The 20049-nt window shown below is 56.6% G+C and overlaps 1 protein-coding gene across 2 annotated transcripts; it reads left to right on the top strand.

The window, feature by feature from the left end:
* Nucleotides 1-146: 146 nt before the first annotated feature.
* On the top strand, nt 147-20049 carry ARMC7 (armadillo repeat containing 7). Of its 2 annotated transcripts, none has more exons than XM_062216719.1 (3): nt 147-415; nt 1257-1400; nt 18251-20049. In XM_062216719.1, the coding sequence occupies exons 1-3, from the start codon at nt 325-327 to the stop codon at nt 18610-18612; spliced, it is 597 nt and encodes a 198-aa protein (XP_062072703.1). In that variant the 5' UTR covers nt 147-324; the 3' UTR covers nt 18613-20049. The 2 variants fall into 2 exon arrangements, with proteins under 2 accessions (XP_062072703.1, XP_062072704.1); XM_062216720.1 differs by lacking the exon at nt 18251-20049 and adding an exon at nt 7475-10023.

Raw genomic sequence — 20049 nt, 5'->3', positions numbered from 1 at the left:
GGGCTCTTGCGCACGCGAGCCGAGGAGCTCCGTGACGGCCCGGTCCGGCCCGGTCCGGCCCCGCCCCTTCCGCCCCGCCCCTTCCGCCCCGCCCCGCCTCGCCTCGCCCCGCCCCGCCCCTTCCGCCCTCCGGGGGCGGGACTAGCGCGGCTTCCGGCCGGGACTCTGACAGGGTTCTGAGGGTCCCCTCGCACTTGCCGTTTCGAGCTGCGGGTTCTCGCAGGACCTGAGCCCCCCGGCCGCCCCGGGGAGGGTCTCACGCGGCTGTCCAGCCTCCCCTTCGCCCTTGTCCCACCGGGCCCAGGAGCGCTCGGCCGCCCCGCCATGGCCCAGAAGCCGAAGGTGGACCCCCACGTCGGGCGGCTGGGATACCTGCAGGCGCTCGTCACGGAGTTCCAGGAGACCGCGAGCCGAGGTGGGAAACGCGCGTGGGCGCCGCGGGCCATGGGGAGAGCCGCGGGTGGGCGCCGCGGGCCGAGGTGGGAGCCGCGGGTGGGCGCCGCGGGCCGAGGTGGGAGCCGCGGGTGGGCGCCGCGAGCCGAGGGGAGAGCCGCGGGTGGGCGCCGCGAGCCGAGGTGGGAAACGCGGGTGGGCACCGCGAGCCGTGGGGAGAGCCGCGGGTGGGCGCCGTCGCGGGCAGAGGGGAGAGCCGCGGGTGGGCGCCGGCGCGGGCCGTGGGGAGAGCCGCGGGTGGGCGCCGCGGGCCGAGGTGGGAGCCGCGGGTGGGCGCCGGCGCGGGCCGAGGTGGGCGCCGCGGGTGAGCGCCGGCGCGGGCCGTGGGGAGAGCCGCGGGCCGAGGTGGGAGCTGCGGGTGGGCGCCGCGAGCCTTGGGGAGAGCCGCGGGTGGGCGCCGGCGCGGGCCGTGGGGAGAGCCGCGGGTGGGCGCCGCGGGCCGAGGTGGGAGCTGCGGGTGGGCGCCGCGAGCCGTGGGGAGAGCCGCGTGTGGGCGCCGGCGCGGGCCAAGGTGGGCGCCGCGGGTGGGCGCCGGCGCGGGCCGAGGGGAGAGCCGCGGGTGGGCGCCGCGGGCCGAGGTGGGAGCTGCGGGTGGGCGCCGCGAGCCGTGGGGAGAGCCGCGGGTGGGCGCCGGCGCGGGCCGAGGTGGGCGCCGCGGGTGGGCGTCGCGAGCCGTGGGGAGAGCCGCGGGTGGGCGCCGGCGCGGGCCGAGGGCAGAGCCGCGGGTGGGCGCCGCGGGCCGTGGGCAGAGCCGCGGGGGCCGCCGCCCGGGACCTGGCTCCAGGGTCGCTTTCCCGTTGCAGACGCCAAGGAGCAAGTCCTCGCCAACCTGGCCAACTTCGCCTATGACCCCAGCAACTTCCAGTACCTGCGGCAGCTTCAGGTCCTGGATTTGTTCCTGGATTCGCTCTCGGAGGAGAACGAGACCCTGGTGGAGTTCGCTATGGGTAAGGGGGGCCGGACCCCGACACCTGCGGGGCTGCCGCGCGACGGGAGGGTCGCAAGGGAGTCGTCGGCAAAGGGGCCTTTAGGGGCCCCCTTGTCGCCCCACAGGCCGTCCAGGTCACAGCTAATGTGAGAGGGCGGGGGTCCCACCCAGGACCCACCCTGCTGCCTAGAGATGGGATCACATACAGGGAACAGGAGGGAGCCACCGAGAGGGAGCAGTTTGGAGGTGGATCTTTAATGCAACGATAATGTAGGGTTTTTTAGTTTTTTTTTTTTATTTACTGAAAGGCAGAGAGAGAGAGATTGAGAGATTACACCCGCTGGTTCACTCTGCAAATGGCTACAACTTCACCCAGGTCTAGGCCAGGCCAGGGCCAGGATCCTGGACCTTCATCCAGGTCTCACACAGGGCTAACAAGGGCCCAGCACTGCCTTCCCGGCTGGATTGGAAGCAGAGCAGCTGGGACTTGAGCCGGGACTCCCATCAGTTAACCCGCTGGGCCATCATCCCTGTCCTCATGCAGAAATGTTTGAAGTCCATACATAGGTTTTTTGTAATGCTTTTTCATGAACTTGTAATTAATTAATTAATTTGAGAGGCAGAGAGACAGAACTTCTATCTGTTGTTTTACTCCTCAAATGGCAGAAACAGCCAGGGCTGGTCCAGGCCAATGCTGGGGGCCAGGAATTCAATCTGGGTCTCCCCCGTGAGTGTCACGGATCCAGTCACTTGAACCTCTCATACAGTGCCTGCCCAGTGAGTACAAGGATATTTCAGCAAGTTAATGGGAAATGGAATTAAAATATAAGGGTGTTTTTGGTGCAATGCAATTTAAAAAAAATCTAAATTTTTTCATAATACACATATTCCATGAATTTTTTAAAAGATTTCCCCACACACACTCTTTTCTTTCTTTCTTTCTTTTTTTTTTTTTAAAGATTTATTTATTTGGGGCCGGTACTGTGGTGTAGTAGGCTAAGCATCCACTTGTGGCACCGGTTCGTGTCCCGGCTGCTCCTCTTCTGACCCAGCTCCCTGCTAATGCGCCTGGAAAGCAACAAAGGATGGCCCAAGTGCTTAGGCCCCTGCACCCGTGTGGGAGACCCTGAAGAAGTTCCTGGCTCCTAGCTCTGGATTGGCCATTGTGGCCATTTGGGGAGTGAACCAGCAGATGGAAGATCTTTCTCTCTCTCTCTCTCCTCCTCTCTCTGTCTATATCTCTGCCTATAAAATAAATAATCTAAAAAATGTATTTATTTATTTGAAGGGCAGAGTTATATAGAGAGGGAGCAAAAGAGACAGAGAACAAGCTAGATCTCCCACTGGCTGGTTCACTCTCCAGATGCTGCGATGTCTGGAGCTGGGCTGATCTGAAGGCCAGGAGCTTCTTCCATGTCTCCCAGGTGGCTGCAGGGGCCCAAACACCTGGACAACCCTTTGTTGCTTTCCAGGCACATTAGCAGGGAGCTGGGTCAGAAGTGGAGCAGCCGGGATATGAACCTACGCCATTGCGCTGGCCCCTTATAAATCCATATACTTATATACTTTTCATAATACACATATTCCATACTCTTTTTGAGGATCTCCCTCATTTTTTTTTTAAATATTTGTTTATTTGAAAGGCAGAATTGTGGAGAGAGAGGGAGAGATACAGAGATCTTCCATCCACTGGTTCACTCCCCAAATGGCCACAACAGCTGGGGCTGGGGCTGGGCCAGGCCGAAGCCAGGAACCAGGAGCTTCATCAGAGTCTCCCACATGGCTACAGGGGCCCAGGGACTTGGGTCCTCTTCAGCTGTTTCCCTAGGCACATTAGCAGGGAGCGTGATCAGAAATGGAGCAGTCGGGACTTGAACGCACACCGTGTGGGATGCCGGCATGGCAGGGTGCTGCTACACCACACACTGGCTCCGCCCCCTCACTCTTTAAGCCAGGTACTGTTCTGAATGTTGGAGAGATATTGAGCAAGTTGAGCAATGGGTTCTGCCTACAGGAGCTTACATTCTAGAAGGGGAGACGTGGGGAGTAAATTAAAATGATGCTGCTTGGGATGAAGTCGACTAGAGGGGGACAGCTTCCGTGTTGGCCGTGGTGGGCAGGGCACCCTCGGCAGAGATGCAGAAGCCGTGAAGGTGCAGAGGGAAAGCAGGTGCGACAGGATTGGGGTGAGAGACCTGGAAAATGGTGCCAAATGAGGCTACTGGCAGCGGAGCTGGCCAGGGCTTACATCTGACCGTGGGGATGAGTTTGGGGTTTATTATGAGAGCAAACACAAATTATTTTTTTCAGCATGCAGTTTTTAAGATTTATTTTATTTATTCATTTGAAAGTCAGAGTTAGAGAGAGGGGAGAGGCAGAGAGAGAGAGAGAGAAAGATGTCTTCCATCCACTGGTTCACTCCCCAGATGGCCGCAACGGCTGGAGCTGGGCTGATCTGAAGCCAGGAGCCAGGAGCTTCTTCCGGGTCTCCCACGTGGGTGCAGAGGTCCAAGGCCTTGGGCCATCTTCTACTGCCTTCCCAGACCATAGCGGAAAGCTGAACCAGAAGTGGAGCAATGCTGGCGCCGCGGCTCACTAGGCTAATCCTCTGCCTGCAGCGCCGGCACACCGGGTTCTAGTCCTGGTCAGGGCACTGGATTCTGTCCCAGTTGCCCCTCTTCCAGGCCAGCTCTATGCTATGGCCCGGGAGTGCAGAGGAGGATGGCCCAAGTCCTTGGGCCCTGCACCCCTTGAAAGACCAAGAGAAGCACCTGGTTCCTGCCTTCGGATCAGTGCGGTGCGCTGGTCGCAGTGCGCCGGCAGCGGCGGCCATTGGAGGGTGAACCAACGGCAAAAGGAAGACCTCTCTCTCTGTCTTCTCTGCCTGTCAAAAAATTAAAAAAAAAAAAAAAAAAAAAAAAAAAAAAAAAAAAAAGAAGTGGAGTAGCCAGGACTCGAACCGGCAACCATATGGTATGCTAGCACTTCAGGCAGTGGCTTTACCTGCCATGCCACAATGCCGGCCCTAAAGATTTATTTTATGTATTTGAAAGGCGGTTACAGAGAGGCAGAGGCAGAGAGAGAGAATCTTCCATCCACTGGTTCACTCCTTAAATGTCCACAATGGCCAGAGCTGGGCTGATCTGAAGCCAGGAGCCAGGATCTTCCTCTGGGTCTCCCATGTGGGTGCAAAGGGCCAAGGACTTGGACCATCTTCTGCTGCTTTCCTAGGTGCATTAGCAGGGAGCTGGATGGGGAGTGGAGCAGCCAGGACTCAACCGGAACCCATATGGGATGCTGACCCTGCAGGCGGTGGCTTTACCCAGCTTTTTGTTTTGTTTTGTTTGTTTGCTTTAACATCAGCATGCATCTTTTTTTTTTGGACAGGCAGAATGGATAGTGAGACAGAGAGAAAGGTCTTCCTTTTTGCCTTTGGTTCACCCTTCAATGGCCGCCGCAGCCGGTGCACTGTGCCGGTCCAAAGGCAGGAGCCAGGTGCTTACCCTGGTCTCCCATGGGGTGCAGGGCCCAAGCACTTGGGCCATCCTCCACTGCACTCCCAGGCCACAGCAGAGAGCTGGCCTGGAAGAGGGGCAACCGGGACAGAATCCAGTGTCCTGACCGGGACTAGAACCTGGTGTGCTGGCGCCGCAAGGCGGAGGATTAGCCTGTTGAGCCACGGCGCCAGCCTAGTACGCATCTTTTAAAAGCACATTTCAGTTTCTCTCTGTCTCTGGATCGCTCTTATACTCTCCTCCCTCTTTTCCTTCTTCGCTCCTTCCCTCCAGTCTGTGGGGTTTCCCCCAATAAACCTTTTCCCTTAAAAAAAGAAAAGGCAACATTTCAGGACTGGTGTTGTGCAGTGAGCTACACTGCCTCCTACAAAGCTGGCATCCAATATCGGAACACCGGTTCCAGTCCAGCTCGTCTACTTCCGATCCAGACTCTCCTCTAATGTCTCTGGGAAGGCAACGAGGTGGCCAAAGTGCTTGGGCTCCTGCCAGCCATGAGACCTGGATAGAGATCCTGGCTCCTGGCTTTGGCCTGTCCCAGCACCTGCCATTGCAGCCATTTGGAGAGCAAACCAGCATACAGAAGATGTCCCTGTCCCTCCCTCTCTCTCTGTCACTCTGCCTTTCACATAAACAAATAAATCTTTAAACAACAGATGCGTGGGAGGGGTTTGGTGCCGCAGCAGTCAGATTGCTCGCACCCTGGTATGGGTGCCTGTTTCGAATCCTGGCTTCTCCACCTCCAAGGGCACCTCTCAGGTGCCCTAAGATCTTGGCTCACTGAGCCCTCAGCTATAGGGGAGGTTTGGGCTTTCCTGGCTTCTTGCTGTCCTGGGCAGCCTCCCACATCTCCAGTTTTTTTTTTGTTTGTTTGTTTGTTTGTTTTGGCAGGCAGAGTTAGACAGTGAGAGAGAGAGACAGAGAGAAAGGTCTTCTTTTTGCTGTTGGTTCATCCCCCAAGTGGCCACTACGGCCGGCGTGTTGCGGCCAGCACGCTGTGCCGATCCGAAGCCAGGAGCCAGGTGCTTCTTCCTGGTCTCCCATGCGGGTGCAGGGCCCAAGGACCTGGGCCATCCTCCATTACACTCCCAAGCCACAGCAGAGAGCTGGCCTCGAAGAGGAGCAACCGGGGACAGAATCTGGCACCCCGACCGGGACAAGAACCTGGTGTGCCGGCGCCGCAGGTGGAGGATTAACCTATTGAGCCGCGGTGCCGGCCACATCTCCAGTTTTTAGCAGATTCTGTGAGGGAGCCCGGCCCCCCGACTCATTTTCTCGCCTGTGCCTCGCCCAGCTCACAGGGCCGCTTTAGGAGCAGAGGCTACCGTGCCTGTCGGCACCGCCCTAGTCGCAGGCACCCCTCTTTCCCAGCTGCTGCTTCCTCCTTTCCCCCCTTCCTTCCTCAACCAGAGCGAGCGCCCGGGCCCCAGAGCAGTGTTTCTCAGCGTCAGCTCCCTCCGTGGGATCCTCTGCAGATCACATTTCTCTGTGTTTGTCGTGAAGCCTGTTTCTCCATGTGTCCGGCACTGACTGGGCCCCCCGGTCAGGCCCCTCTGCTGCTGCTCCTGCCAGGGCAGGTGCGGTGCCGTGGGGCTCCAGGCCTCATCCCTGAGACTGTGGCACCCGTGAGGGCACAGCCCAGCCTTGCCGACCTCCGCACCAGGGAGGAGGGTGGAGGAAGGAAGCACAGAAGCAGATCTGAATTTGACTGACAGGCATGGAGTCCTGGCTGTGGCCTGGCGGAGCCCTGCACAGGACGGGTTCTGGAGTAACCTGCAGAGAGAAGACTTGGCCAGACTGCCCATCTGCCCACTGAACCAGAACCAGCCTGTGAAGAGCTGGGCTTTGGGGTCAGGCAGGCCTGGGCTCAAGTCTTTTGCAAGGACTTTGGTTTTGGTTTAGTTCCTTCAGGGTCCAGGGCTCTGAAGACATTGCTGTTTTTTGTTTTTGTTTTGTTTTGTTTAAATCGTAACTCTTTTTTAAAATTTATTTATTTGGAAGTCAGAGTTACACAGAGAGAGAAGGAGAGGCAGAGAGAAAGAGAGAGAGAGAGAGAGGTCTTCCACCCGCTTGTTCACTCCCCAATTGGCTGCAATGGCTGGAGCTGCGCCAATCCAAAGCCAGGAGCTTCTTCTGGGTCTCTCACGTACATACAGGGGCCCAAGGACTTAGGCCATCTCGTACTGCTTTACCCAGGCCATAGCAGAGAGCTGGATCGGAAGCGGAGCAGCTGGGACTTGAACTGGCACGCATATGGGAATGCCTGCACTGCGGGTGGCAGCTTTACCCACTACGCCACAGCGCCAACCCCCATCCAGTGCTGTTGTTATAAAAGCAACCTTTCTGAATGCCCACCCCAGGTATGCCATGCGGCCTCCACATACCAACACATGCCCACCATGTCAGGGGCTTGCAAGGTCTTGTGATGTTAACCCCTGTCTACAAAACAGGAAGTTACATCTTAGTGAAGTTAAGCCTTCCCGCTATTAGTAATAACTGGAGCCAGGGTTTTTGAATACTTATTTATTTGAAAGGCAGAGGGAGAGACTGAGATTTTTCCATCTGCTGGTTTACTCCTCAGATGCCTCCAACAGACAGGGTGGAGCCAAGCCAAAGCCAGGAGCCTGAATTTGAACCCGAGTCTCCCCCATGTATGTGGCAGAACCATCACCCATGGAACATGTTAGCAGGAGCTGAATCAGAAGTGGGACGCAGGCACCCCAGGTGGCACCTTTGCGGCTGCACCTACGCCTGCCCTGGAGCCGGGACCTTCCTGCAGTCATCCAGGCCAGTGCTTTCTCAGTCACCCCACCCGGGGGACACAGTGGGTGGACCCAGGCTCAGGCTCCACCCTCGCCTCCACCACATCCCTGAGCTAGTTCTGGTGGGGAGTCGGGAAGTCGTCATCCCTGCTGTGAGTGGCACCGCCCACGGTCAGGGTCAGGCACTGCCACCGGAGGTGGCACTGGTGAGGTGAGAGCTGCCTCTGGATGCTGGCGAGGAAAAGATGCAGAGCTGGAGTCTCAGGAAACACTCACGGGGTGAATGAGAATTCTGAGCTCAAGCCCCAGTGAAAACACTGGCAGCCCTTGGTGCTGATTTGGGGATGTTTGCTCAAAGCACCAGTGTCATACACCTGTGCCATCCCAGATGCCATACAGGGCTATAGAGGGACCAGGAGAGAGTTTCTGCTCCCGCGAAAACTGGCTGAATCCTCGAATGTCATAGTTATGGCAGGGTTACTAAACAGGGTTCAGGGACCAGTGCTGTTGGGCAGTGGGTTAAGCCGCCACTTGGAAGTGATGCTGGCATCTCATATGAGTGCCAGTTCAAGTCCCGGCTCCTGTTTCTGATCCAGCTTCCTGCTAATGTGCTTGGGAAGGAAGCTCAGGATGGCCTAAGTGCTTGAGCCCCTGTCACCCATGTGGAAGACCCGGATGGAATTCCTGGATCCTGGCTTTGGCTTGGTCCAGACCTGGCTGTTGTAACCATTTGGGGCATGAACCAGCAGATGAAGATCTCTCTCTCTCTCTCTCTCTCTCTCTGCCTCTCTCTTTCTTTCCTTTTCACTCTCACTCTTTGAAATAAAAATAAATAATGGATTCAAGTAAGTGAATTAAGGTTAAATTGCTTTCCTATATTCTACTTCCTGCAATACATGTGGCTGCCACAAGATGGTGGTGGTGCTCAGGTAAAGGCTGGCAAGTGGCGCCTGTGCCTGCTGTCTGGTAAATACTGTGTAGTAAAGTGGAAGATAGGGACCCTCTAGGACCCGGCAGTTTCCTTCACAGGGTCAGGCACATGCACATCCAGACACGTGTACAGAAATGCCACTAGCGGGGGCTGGCGTGGATTGAGCCACGGCCTGCGGTGCTGGCATCCCATATGGATGCTGGTTTGAGTACCAGCTGCTCCACTTCTGATCAGCTCCCTGCTAATGTGCCTAAGAAGGTGGCAGAAGACGGCAAGTCCCTGGGCCCCTGCATGGGAGACATGGAGGAGGCTCCTGGCTCCCATCTTCAGCCTGGCGTAGTCCTGGTCATTGCGACCATTTGGGGATTGGACCAGTGGATGGAGGATTGATCTCTCTCTCTCTCTCCCCCTCTATTTCTCTCTCCTCTCTCCAGAACTCTGCCTTTCAAATAAATGAATAAATCTTTGGGAAAAGGGGGAAAAGACGCTACCTCCAGCAGCATCTGTAATAATCGTAAACTGAAAAAAATCAGTAATAGAGTGGATACCAGCATCCTGAGATACTTAACTCCGTTTAGCAGTGAGCGTGAAACCTAAAGCTTCGTGCAGGATCTCACACACCAGGTCAGGCAGATGATGCCAGACACAGTGGTGACTCCTGTGATAGGACCACGCTCTGGGGGAGGGGGAGTTCTCTGAGAGGGACATGCAGCATTTAAGGATCACCTCGGGGCTGGTACCCTCGCCCTGACCGTGCCAGCACTTCTGTGTGTGTGGGTGCAGGTGTGGTCCTGTGCCAGAAACAGGTGCATGCTTGCTCCCCACACACTCTGCCTGCCAGGTGCCCTAGTCACAGTGTCCAGAAGCAGAGGCTTAGAGAAACTGAGTCACCGTGGTCCCCTAGGCCCTCCATGGGACTGCACTTACAGCTGCCCAGCCCAAGGCCCTGGTTCCATCCCTGACCTTCTGCCCAAAAAGAAATTCCCAGCCTTCCACTTGTGGCAGGGTCCCCCACACAGGAGGGGCTGATTTGGAGCTTCTCCCTCCTCTGCTGTGTCCCGGGCTGTCTCCAGCTCCCTCAGCAGCTCAGAAGCCTGGCTCAAGCTGTACCCCTGAGCCAGGGCAGCCCCGGCCTGCCTTCCCCTAACTTCCAGAGACCAGTTCCCCTCTCTGTAGTGCTGGCTCAAGCAGGGCGTGTGTGTGTATGTGTGTGTGTGTGAATAATTTATGTAAATACACGATTGCTTCAGGTGGTACCAAATTCAAAAGGGTGCAGAGTGAGCCGGCGCCGCGGCTCACTAGGCTAATCCTCTGCCTTGCAGAGCCTGCACACTGGGTTCTAGTCCCGGTCGGGGCGCCGGATTCTGTCCCGGTCGCCCCTCTTCCAGGCCAGCTCTCTGCTGTGGCCCGGGAGTGCAGTGGAGGATGGCCCAAGTGCTTGGGTCCTGCACCCCATGGGAGACCAGGAGAAGCACCTGGCTCCTGGCTTTGGATCAGCGCGGTGCGCCAACCGCAGCGCGCCGGCCGTGGCGGCCATTGGAGAGTGAACCAATGGCAAAGGAAGACCTTTCTCTCTGTCTTTCTCTCTCACTGTCCACTCTGCCTGTCAAAAAAAAAAAAAGGGTGCAGAGTGAACATCTCTGCCTTGGTGACCCTGTCTGGTTACTATGTGTCCTCCAGCACTGGGTTCAGGATTTATAAGCAAATATGTGTATGTGTGTATGTTTTTGCACATTCTACACACATGGCAGCCTTCTATATTGATATTCTGTTTTTTTTTTTTTTAACTCAGCAAGTGTCCTGGCACATGTGCCCCATCAGTCAGTGAAGAGCTGACTTTTTTTTTTTTAATATTTATTTATTTATTTATCTGAAAATCTAAGTTGCAAGACAGGGTCGGGTGGAGAGAATATCTTCCATCCGCTGGTTCACTCTCCAAATAACCACAATAGCTGGGGCTGGGCCAGGCCAAAGCTGAGATCTTGCAAGTCCATCTGGGTCTCCCACGTGAATGGCAGGGCCCAAGCATTTGGGCCATCTTCAGCTGCTTTTCCCAAGTCATTAGCAGGGAGCAGGTAAAGCCGCCGCCTGCAGTGGCAGCATCCCATATGAGCATCATTCGCATCCCGGCTGCTGCTTTTCCGATCCGGCTCTCTGCTGTGGCCTGGGAAAGCAGTAGAAGATGGCCCAAGTCCTTGGGCCTCTACACCCACGTGGGAGACCCAGAAGAAGCTCCTGGCTCCTGACTTCAAATCGGCCCAGCTCTGGCTGTTTATGGCCATTTGGGGAGTGAACCAGCAGATGAAAGAACTCCTCTCCCTCCCTCCCTCCCTCTCTCTTTGCCTCTGCCTCTCTGTAACTCTGCCTTTGAAATAATAAATGAATCTTTAAAAAGAAAAAAAGAAAGTGAAGCAACTGGGGCTCGCACTGGCACTCATGGGTTGCATAGGTGGCGACTGCTCGCTGTGCCGCAGTGGCGGCCTGAGCTGCCTAGTTTCTGTCGAAGTGCTGGCGCTGTTCTCAGCCTGGCTCCGAGCCAGCCCCTCGGAGATGCACGTGTAGGTGGTTTCGGGTTTGCTCTCATGGGCAGTGGTGCAGTGTCTGACCTCTGTGTCATTTCCCACTTGTGGGCATTTATCTGCAGGGTAAGTTTCTAGAAGCGAAATATCGAGGTCAGGATATGAAAAGTCATGCTGGTTTTTGCTTTTGATTCAACTTGATGTTTTCCGCATATGAAAGTCCAAGCTCTCTTGCAAGGCGTTTTCACAGCATCTCCTTTCCATTCTGGTCCTAGCAGCCCTGTTCTCTCCTCCCACAACCAGCTTCCTTAGCATCATCCTTGGTGTTTTACACATGTGCAGATCGTCTGCACCCGCCACCCCGTACCCGGATGGTAGCTTAGGCTGTCTGTCCCCCAACTTGGACATTTCAGGAAGACCCTTTGTTTTTATCTTTTATTTATTTCTTTGAGAGGTAGAGCTATAGACAGAGGGAGAGACAGAGAAAGGTCCTCCATCTGCTGGTTCACTCCCCGGCCAGATCCGGGCCAATCCAAAACCAGGAGCCAAAAGCTTCTTAGGAGTCTCCCACGTGGGTTCAAGGGCCGAAAGACTCAGGCCATCTTCTACTGCTTTCCCAGACCACAGCAGAGAGCTGGATTGGAAGAGGAGCAGTGGGATCTTGAACCGGCACCCATATAGAATGCTGGCACCACAGGCAGCCAACTAAGCCACAGTGCCAGCCCCAAGAGGGCCCATTTTCAAGAGGCCAAAGTAAAACCCAAGAACAAATGGTCCCTGATCAAGAGTTTGATGCTGGCCTGCATCAGCCCAGTGTGGCGGAGTAGGTGGAGCCACAGATGTAGCACTGTCTCTGGCGTCCCTTCTGGCAGCAGGCCCTGAGTGCTGGCTACGTGAGCACTGGTCAGCATCACTTCATTTAACCCCTGGGATGACCCTTCGACCCTCTGCTCGTGGACTAGGTCATCTCCCCCAGCACCAGCGCCCTGGTGCTATGTGGCCCGAGGTCAGCTACCTCTGCCTTTCTCAGTCTGCATTCGGGTTTTCACTTCCTGTGGTTCCTGCTCCTTGTGCTATCTCAGTCTGTTATCAGTCCAAAGCATGTACGTCAGCCGGTCAGAACTTGTTCTCTCCATTTTGTAACCATTTTAAAAATTGCAGTGTGAGCGACACACAGTAGAATGCACATGTCTTAAGTGCCACGCTGATGAGTTGCTGGTGTTCTTTTTTTTCTCCCTTAAATATTTATTTATTTATTTGAAAGGCAGAGTTATAGTAGGAGAGAGAGAGACAGAGATCTTCCATCTGCTGGTTCACTCCCCAAATGACCACAACAGCCAGGGCTGGGTCAGGCTGAAGCCAGGAGCCTGGTGCTCCATCTGAGTCTCCCACGTGGGTGTCAGGGTCCCAAGTTCTTGGGCCATCCTCTGCTGCTTTCTCAAACACAGTAGCAGAGAAATGGATCAGAAGTGGGGCAGCTGGGGCAACATCCGGCGTCCACACAGGATGCTGGCGTTGAAGACGGTGACTTAACCAGACCATGCCACAGGGTGGCCCCTGTTAGTTATTTTAAGGTTTATTTATTTCTTTGAAAGTCAGAGTGACAGAGAGGAGGGAAGACAAAGACGGAGAGAGAGAGATCTTCCATTTGCTGGTTTACTCCCCAAATACCCACAAAGGCTGGGGCTTGGCCAGGCCAAAGCCAGGAACTAGGACCTCTATCAGGGTCTCCCACATGGGTGGCAGAGGCCCAAGCACCTGGGCCATCATCTGCTGCCTTTGCAGCTGAACCGGAAGCAGAGGTGGGACTCGAACCAGCCTGCCGTATGGGATGTGGGCATCTCGAGTGGTGGCTTAACCCACCTAGCTACAGCAGCGGCCCCAGCTGCCTTCTCTGAGGCGTGTCCGTGGAGCACCTGCTGTGTGCCAAACTACAGATCAGGATGGGACCACACAGAGTCGCCATTCCCGCGGGACTGACAGTTGAGTGGGATAACCACCAAATACTTTGACAAGTAACTAATGTAGGTGTGAAGACAAGGGATGAAGCCGGGAGGGGCAGCATGGTGGAGTGAGGGCTGGTTAGTTGGTGGTGGGAGGCTCTCAGAGGGGACATGTTCAAGGACTTACTTTATTGTAAGGAATAGCCTGATACTGCAAACACTTTACTGCATTAAATGTTCTCTGGAGACAAAAAATTAAATTAAATTAAAAATCTTATTTTGGGAAGAGATTTATTTATGCATTTGAAAGGCAGAGTTTCAGAGAGTGAGAGGGAGAGACAGACAGACGTCTTCCATCCGCTGGTTTACTTCCTAGATGGCTGCAATGGCCAGGGCTGGGCCAGGCCAAAACCAGGAGCCAGGAGCCTCTTCCAGGTCTCCCACATGGGTGCAGGGGCCCAAACATTTGGGTCATCCTCTGCTGCTTTCCCAGGTGCATTAGCAGGGAGCTGGATTGGAAGTAGAGCAGCCGGGACTCGAATCAGAGTCCATATGGGATGTGGGTGCTGCAGGCAGCAGCTAACCTACGCCACAGCGCCGCCCCCGGAAGACAGCATTTTTAAGGGGCGTGTCGTTCTTCACCCTGTAAATGGCCATCATCTGCTTAACCAGTGTGCTGTTGGGCATCTGGGGAAGCTCCGGTTTCTGTGCTGCTCTTGCCCGCAGCCCTCATTAGTTCTTCAGAGCAAGTTCTCACGTGGACGGGGTTGGGTGAGTCCTCCAGAGCCTCTCGGGAGTCCACAGAGCCATCCTGGCCCATCTTGGTGCTGCGGCCCCACCTGGGCCCCCTGGCCCTCGCTCCCTTCACCTGGTGGAACACTGCCATCCAGCCTGAGGGCCTGAAACGTAGACGGCAGCTCGTGAGCATGGGCAGGCACGTGGTCCACCCATGGGCTTTCCTGGCCCCTGTCCTGAGGCCTCCTCCTGTCCCCACCCTCCAGCGATGCTATCTGGCTTCACCCTGGTCTGGGTGGCAGTGCCCTGCCCAGGCACACCTGGGTGTTACGATGACTCAGCAGCTAGGCAGGCAGTGACTGTCACACCTTGCAGCAGAGGTAAGTCCTGCCCAGTCCTGTCCCCTCCCCTCAGAGCAGGGTGAGGGTGGGAGGCTGTGTGACCACTCTGCTCTGGAGCCACAGCAGAAGTATGTAACCAGGCCAGCCAGAGCGCTTCGGCTCAGCCCTGCCCTAGGCCGAGCCTGCTGGCTGCCCACAGCAAGGCTGGTGCTGTGTGGCATCCAGAGGCGGTGGCAAGGCTCTCTGGGACTTTGGGCAAGTTACTCAGCCTCACAGCTGCTTCTCCACTGAAGTGGAAGGGGGGGAGCCCTTGCCTCGCAGGGTTCAGCCGTGTGTTCAGTGGTCCCCGCAGTTCCAAGCACCAGGGATACTAGGGTTCAGCCGTGTGCCCAGCCTGTGTTCAGTGGTCCCCGCAGTTCCAAGCACCAGGGATACTAGGGTTCAGCCGTGTGCCCAGCCTGTGTTCAGTGGTCCCCGCAGTTCCAAGCACCAGGGATACTAGGGTTCAGCCGTGTGCCCAGCCTGTGTTCAGTGGTCCCCACAGTTCCAAGCACCAGGGATACTAGGGTTCAGCCGTGTGCCAGCCTGTGTTCAGTGGTCCCCACAGTTCCAGGCACCTGGGATACTGCGGTGGAACAGGGATCAGGGCCCTGCCTTTTGGCGCCTAGTGCAACCACAGAAGGCAGTCAGGGACGACGCCAGCCGGTGCTGGGCAGCACCCTAGGGCTGAGGGTGCTGCTGTAGGGGCTGGCAGGAAAGGTGGTGGACATACGTGCAGAAGGGCGGCCCTGTCAGTGTGCCTGGTCACCCCCTGCTGCTGCTTAGCACTCCAGGGAGACCACGAGGCCCCTTCCTCCCTCACACAGGCCCTGTGTGTGAGCCACAACCCAGATCCCAGGTCTGTGCAAGTCCAGGGTGGGCTTCCCAGTCCATCCTCCAACCCTCTGCAGGTCTCCCAGTCGCCTCCCCTAGTCACTGCTTCAAAATGCTTTCAGCAAACATTCGCGGAGTGCTTCCTGTGCCTGGCACAAAACATGGCAGAAATAAGACAGCCAACATGTGGCCGGCACTGTGCCGCAGAGCATAATAGCAGCATCCCATGTGGATGCCAGTTTGAGTCCCGGCTGCTCCACTTCCGATCCAGCTCTCTGCTGTAGCCTGGGAAAGCAGTAGAGGATGACCCAAGTCCTTGGGCCCCTGCATCTGTCTAGGAGACCCCGAAGAAGCTCCTGGCTCCTGCTGTTGTGGCCTTTTGGAGAGTGAACCAGTGGACAGAAGACTTCTCTCTGTAACTCTGGCTTTCAAATAAATAAATCTTTAAAATAAAAAAGCCAATATTGTTTTTTTCATCTTTGGGTTTTATTTTTTTTTATTTGTTTATTTATTTGTTTGAAAGGCAGAATGACACAGAGAGGGGGAGAGACAGAGATCTTCTATCCACTTGTTCACTCCCCAAATCCCCACAGTAGTCAGAGCTGGACAGGCTGGAACTCCATCCTGTTCTCCTATGTGAGTGTCATGGATCCAAGCCCTTGGGCCATCATCTGCTGCCTTCCCAGGCAAATGAGCAGAGAGCTGGATCCAAAGGGAGGTAGCTGAGACTCACTGGCACTTGGAGAGGGGATGCAAGCCTCCCAAGGGCAGCCCACGCTGGGCCACAGTACCTACCCCTTGATAGCCAGGGTTCTGACCACAGAGCACTTACTTTCTAGTGGGGCTTGGTGGGCAGTGAACAAGACAACAAATTCACGGAGGTTATTCTCAGGGTTCTAAGTATGTGGAGGACAGGACACAAGCGGGGAGGGTGTTGTAGTGCGGCAGATTAAGTGGATGCTAAGGATGCCAGCATCCCATATCAGGACGTCTGGGATGAAGCGCTGCCTCGGCTTCCCATCCAGCTTCTTGCTAATGTGCCTGGCAGGCAGCAGCTGATGCCTCAACAACTTGGGTCCTGGTCATCCACATGAGAGACCTGGATGGAATTCCTGGCTCCTGGCATCAGCCTGGCCCAGCAAGCATTTGTGGAGTGAACAGATGGATGGAAATTCTCTGTCACTCTGCCTTTCAAATAAATAAATATTTTTTAAAAAGAAAAGTATACGAGACATGGGGGGGGGGGGGCTACCCTGGACGTGGTGAGGGGCTGGTCAGGTACTCAGGGAGGACCCTGCTGGTTAGCAATAGGCTGGATGCAGGTGAGGAAGGACCTGGAGCCAGAAGGGTCTGGGGTGGACTGGGGTTGGTGTCTGCAGTGAGCGCAGGGAGAGGGGAAGGACCTGGCCAGCTAACGCTGGGGCGAAGGGCACGGGAGAGAGTTAGGATTTCATTCCAAATGCAGTGGAAAATCCCAGAGGTCACAGGGATGAAACTTGAAAAATGTTTTTCTAAAGCAGCACTCAGCCTGGCCAGAGAGAAACCTTGACTCCCACCCCTGGGGGAGCAGGAGAAGAGGGCACTGTGCCCTCTTGCTGGGGAAGGTCCGGAAGCCCACTTCTCTTTTTGAGTCTCCAGAGAAACAGGGAAGTGGGTGGGGCTGGACTTCCTACTCCTGATTGGTCCATCAAGACTCCTTGAATATCTTATATAAATGAGCTGAGACAGGGCTTCCTCCAACTGAGCAGGAACCTAGAGGTGGGGGCAGGGCAGTGGCAGGAAGCTGAGTCGATGCTCAGGAAGCCATCTTCCAGCATTGAGTAACCTGTGCTAAGCACTGAGCCTCAAGACAAGGCAGCATCTGTCCCCAAGGCAAGGGGGGGGGGGGTAAGTTGAGGCAGCCTGAGCAGAAAGGGGGAGGGGTCTGCTCACACCGCCTGAGTCCATGGGTGCTTCCTTCTGGAGCCTTCCCTGCTTCTCCCAGGGTCCCAGCAGCAGTGGCACCTGCCAGGGGGATGAGCTGCCGTCATGGAAACGGCACTAAATGCCGCAGTGCGGTCGTTCACCTGCAGTCGCTGCTCTCCACGGAAAGGTGATCACAGTGTTCATGGGACTGGCTGGCACAAGGCGAGGAGAGGCCCCTTCTCTATTAGAGATTTGTGTGTATTCGCAGGCTTTTTTTTTTTTTTTTTTTTGGATAGGCAGAGTTAGTGTGAGAGAGACAGAAAGGTCTTCCTTCCCTTGGTTCACCCCCCAAAGGGCCGCTACGGCTGGCGCTGCGCCGATCCGAAGCCAGGAGCCAGGTGCTTCCTCCTGGTCTCCCATGCGGGTGCAGGGCCCAAGCACTCGGGCCATCCTCCACTGCCTTCCTGGGCCATAGCAGAGAGCTGGACTAGAAGAGGAGCAACTGGGACTAGAACCCAGGATGCCAGCGCCACAGGTGGAGGATTAGCCTATTGAGCCATGGCGCCAGCCCATATTCACAGGCTTTAAGATTATGGGACGAAAAATAAATAACTGGAGGGTAGAAGTAAGGTGCTTTAGCTGCTGTTTAGTAGGTGTGTTGGGGTGTGATTGATATAAGTTGTCCATATTTGAGGGGTGCCATTTGATTGGATAAGTTTTGACATGTAAAAACCATCACTTTACCTATATATAAAAATTCTTCTAAAGTGATGGTAGGCAGAGTATTGTGTGTTTTTTGTTTAAAGATTTATTTATTTATTTGAAAGGCAGAGTTACAGTGGCTGGAGGGTGGAAGATAGATGTCCCATCCACTGGTTCACTCCCCAAATGGCCACAACAGCCAGAGCTGGGCCAAGCCAAAGCCAGGAGAGCCAGGAGCTTCATCCAGGTCTCCCACGTGGGTGCAGGGGCCCAGGTACTTGGGCCACCCTCCAGCGCTTTCCCAGGCACATTAACAGGGAGCTGGACCAGAAGTGGAACATGCAGCAGCTTAACCCTTTACACCACAACAGCCCCATTCATTTTATTTTTTATCTGTAAAAAAGGAAAACATGTCAGCCATCAAGCTGGATGAACCAAGAGGGAACGGGAATTTTGCCCACTTCAGAAGACCGTTCTGGAACCTTTGAGAGAGAGGACAGGAGACCACAACAGACTTTGGACTCCTCGTCCCAGGGCCAGCCTCTCACAGGCCTGGGTCCTTCCCGGGACTGGGTAGGGAGGCTTGGGGAGCGGAAATGGGAGGAAGCCCAGGGCGGCAGCCCCAGACTTTCTTGCTCTCTCACAGGAGGCCTCTGCAACCTGTGCCCGGACAGAGCCAACAAGGAGCACATCCTGCAGGCGGGGGGCATCCCACTCATCACCAACTGCCTGTCCAGCACCAACGAGGAGACGGTGCTGTCCGCTGTCACCACGCTCATGTACCTGGGCTCGCCGGGCCCTGGCTGCCACCCGGAGCTGACCGCCATGCCCGTGGTCCAATGCATGCTGCGCTTCTCTCTCTCGGCCAACACAAGACTCCGGAACCTGGCCCAGATCTTCCTGGAGGACTTCTGTTCCCCAAGCCAGGTGGCCGAAGCCCGCAGCCGGCAGGCCCACTCTGCCCTGGGCATCCCACTGCCAAAGTCTGAGGCCCCACAACAGCCCTGATCCGGAGCAGCCCCTGGGCTGCAGCCCCTTACTGCCAGACACCACGGTCGTGGGGCAGGGAGCAGGCGGGGCCCAGCTCCCCTGGGCACGCGCTGCCAGGATTGTGCTGTCTCGGCCACTTTACAGGTGAGTTTTCGCAGCACGACAGATACTTATACTCTGATGAGAGGGCACTAGGGCAGGAAGCCAGACTCGGGGACACGTGGAGACAGACGCCAAAGCTGACGCCGTTTCCACAGGCCGGCGCTGCCCCACTGCTAGGTCCCTGGGTCCACAGGCTTTCAGAGGGGCAGGTTCTGAGCCGGAGGCAGAGAACTGCCTGCACTTGAAGAAATAAGGGCCTGCAGTCATTTTGAGGAACAGAAATGAGCTCTGGGGGGATAAGAGCGCGGGCCCCAGGGAGCCGGGGGCGTGACGCCTCCTCCAGGGCTGTGCTGAGATGGACCCCTCCCGTCCAGCTCCCAGGCTGGCACCCGGGCGTGGCAGTCGCCGAGCTGGGTGCAGGATGAACGTCCCTGCGTCCTGCTGTCTGCCAGACATCATGGAAGGGACTCCGAAACGAAGGCGCGGTCCCTGCCCTCGAGTGACAGCCATGACTGTTAACGTGGCATCAGGACCAAGGCCGTGCGGGGACGCCGCCTCAGAACAAAGGCAGAGCCCTGGGAGCTCAGTCTGTCCCCTCACCACCCCGCGCCCCACCCCTGCTGCACCGTGAAGGGGAGTCCTCCCCCTGGAAGCACCCCGCACCCCCTCTGCACAGTGAAGGGGGGCCCTCACCTGAAAGCACCCCCCCTGGCACAGTGAAGGGGGGCCCTCACCCCTGGAAGCACCCCGCAACGCCCTTGCACAGTGAAGGGGGCCCTCACCCCTGGGAGCACCCCCTCTGCACAGTGAAGGGGGGCCCTCACCTGAAAGCACCCCCCTGGCACAGTGAAGGGGGGCCCTCACCCCTGGAAGCACCCCGCAACGCCCTTGCACAGTGAAGGGGGCCCTCACCCCTGGAAGCACCCAACCCCCCACACACAGTGAAGGGGAGTCCTCACCCCTGGGAGCACCCTGCTCCCCCCCCGCACAGTGAAGGGGGGCCCTCACCCCGGGAAGCACCCTGCCCCCCCCCGCACAGTGAAGGGGGGTCCTCACCCCTGGGAGCACCCTGCCCCCCCCCGCACAGTGAAGGGGGGCCCTCACCCCGGGAAGCACCCTGCCCCCCCGCACAGTGAAGGGGGGCCCTCACCCCGGGAAGTGCCTCCGAGGCTCTCAGGACAGCAGGGACTGGAGACACCCGGGAAACGCGGGGCCAGAACGGTGCCCAGGTGGGCAGAGGCAGGTTCTGCAGTCTGCACTCGGGAGGAGGGAAGGAGGGGAGCCGTCCTCAGCCCCGTTCCAGCTGCTCCCCATTAAAAGGTCTCAAAAGACAGTCTTTTATTAAAAAAAACA

Source organism: Lepus europaeus, chromosome 18, assembly GCF_033115175.1.
Source record: "Lepus europaeus isolate LE1 chromosome 18, mLepTim1.pri, whole genome shotgun sequence".
In the NCBI taxonomy this organism is placed as follows: Eukaryota; Metazoa; Chordata; class Mammalia; order Lagomorpha; family Leporidae; genus Lepus; species Lepus europaeus.
Note: the sequence above shows the minus strand (reverse complement) of the source record. Positions and strands in the feature narration are given on the sequence as shown.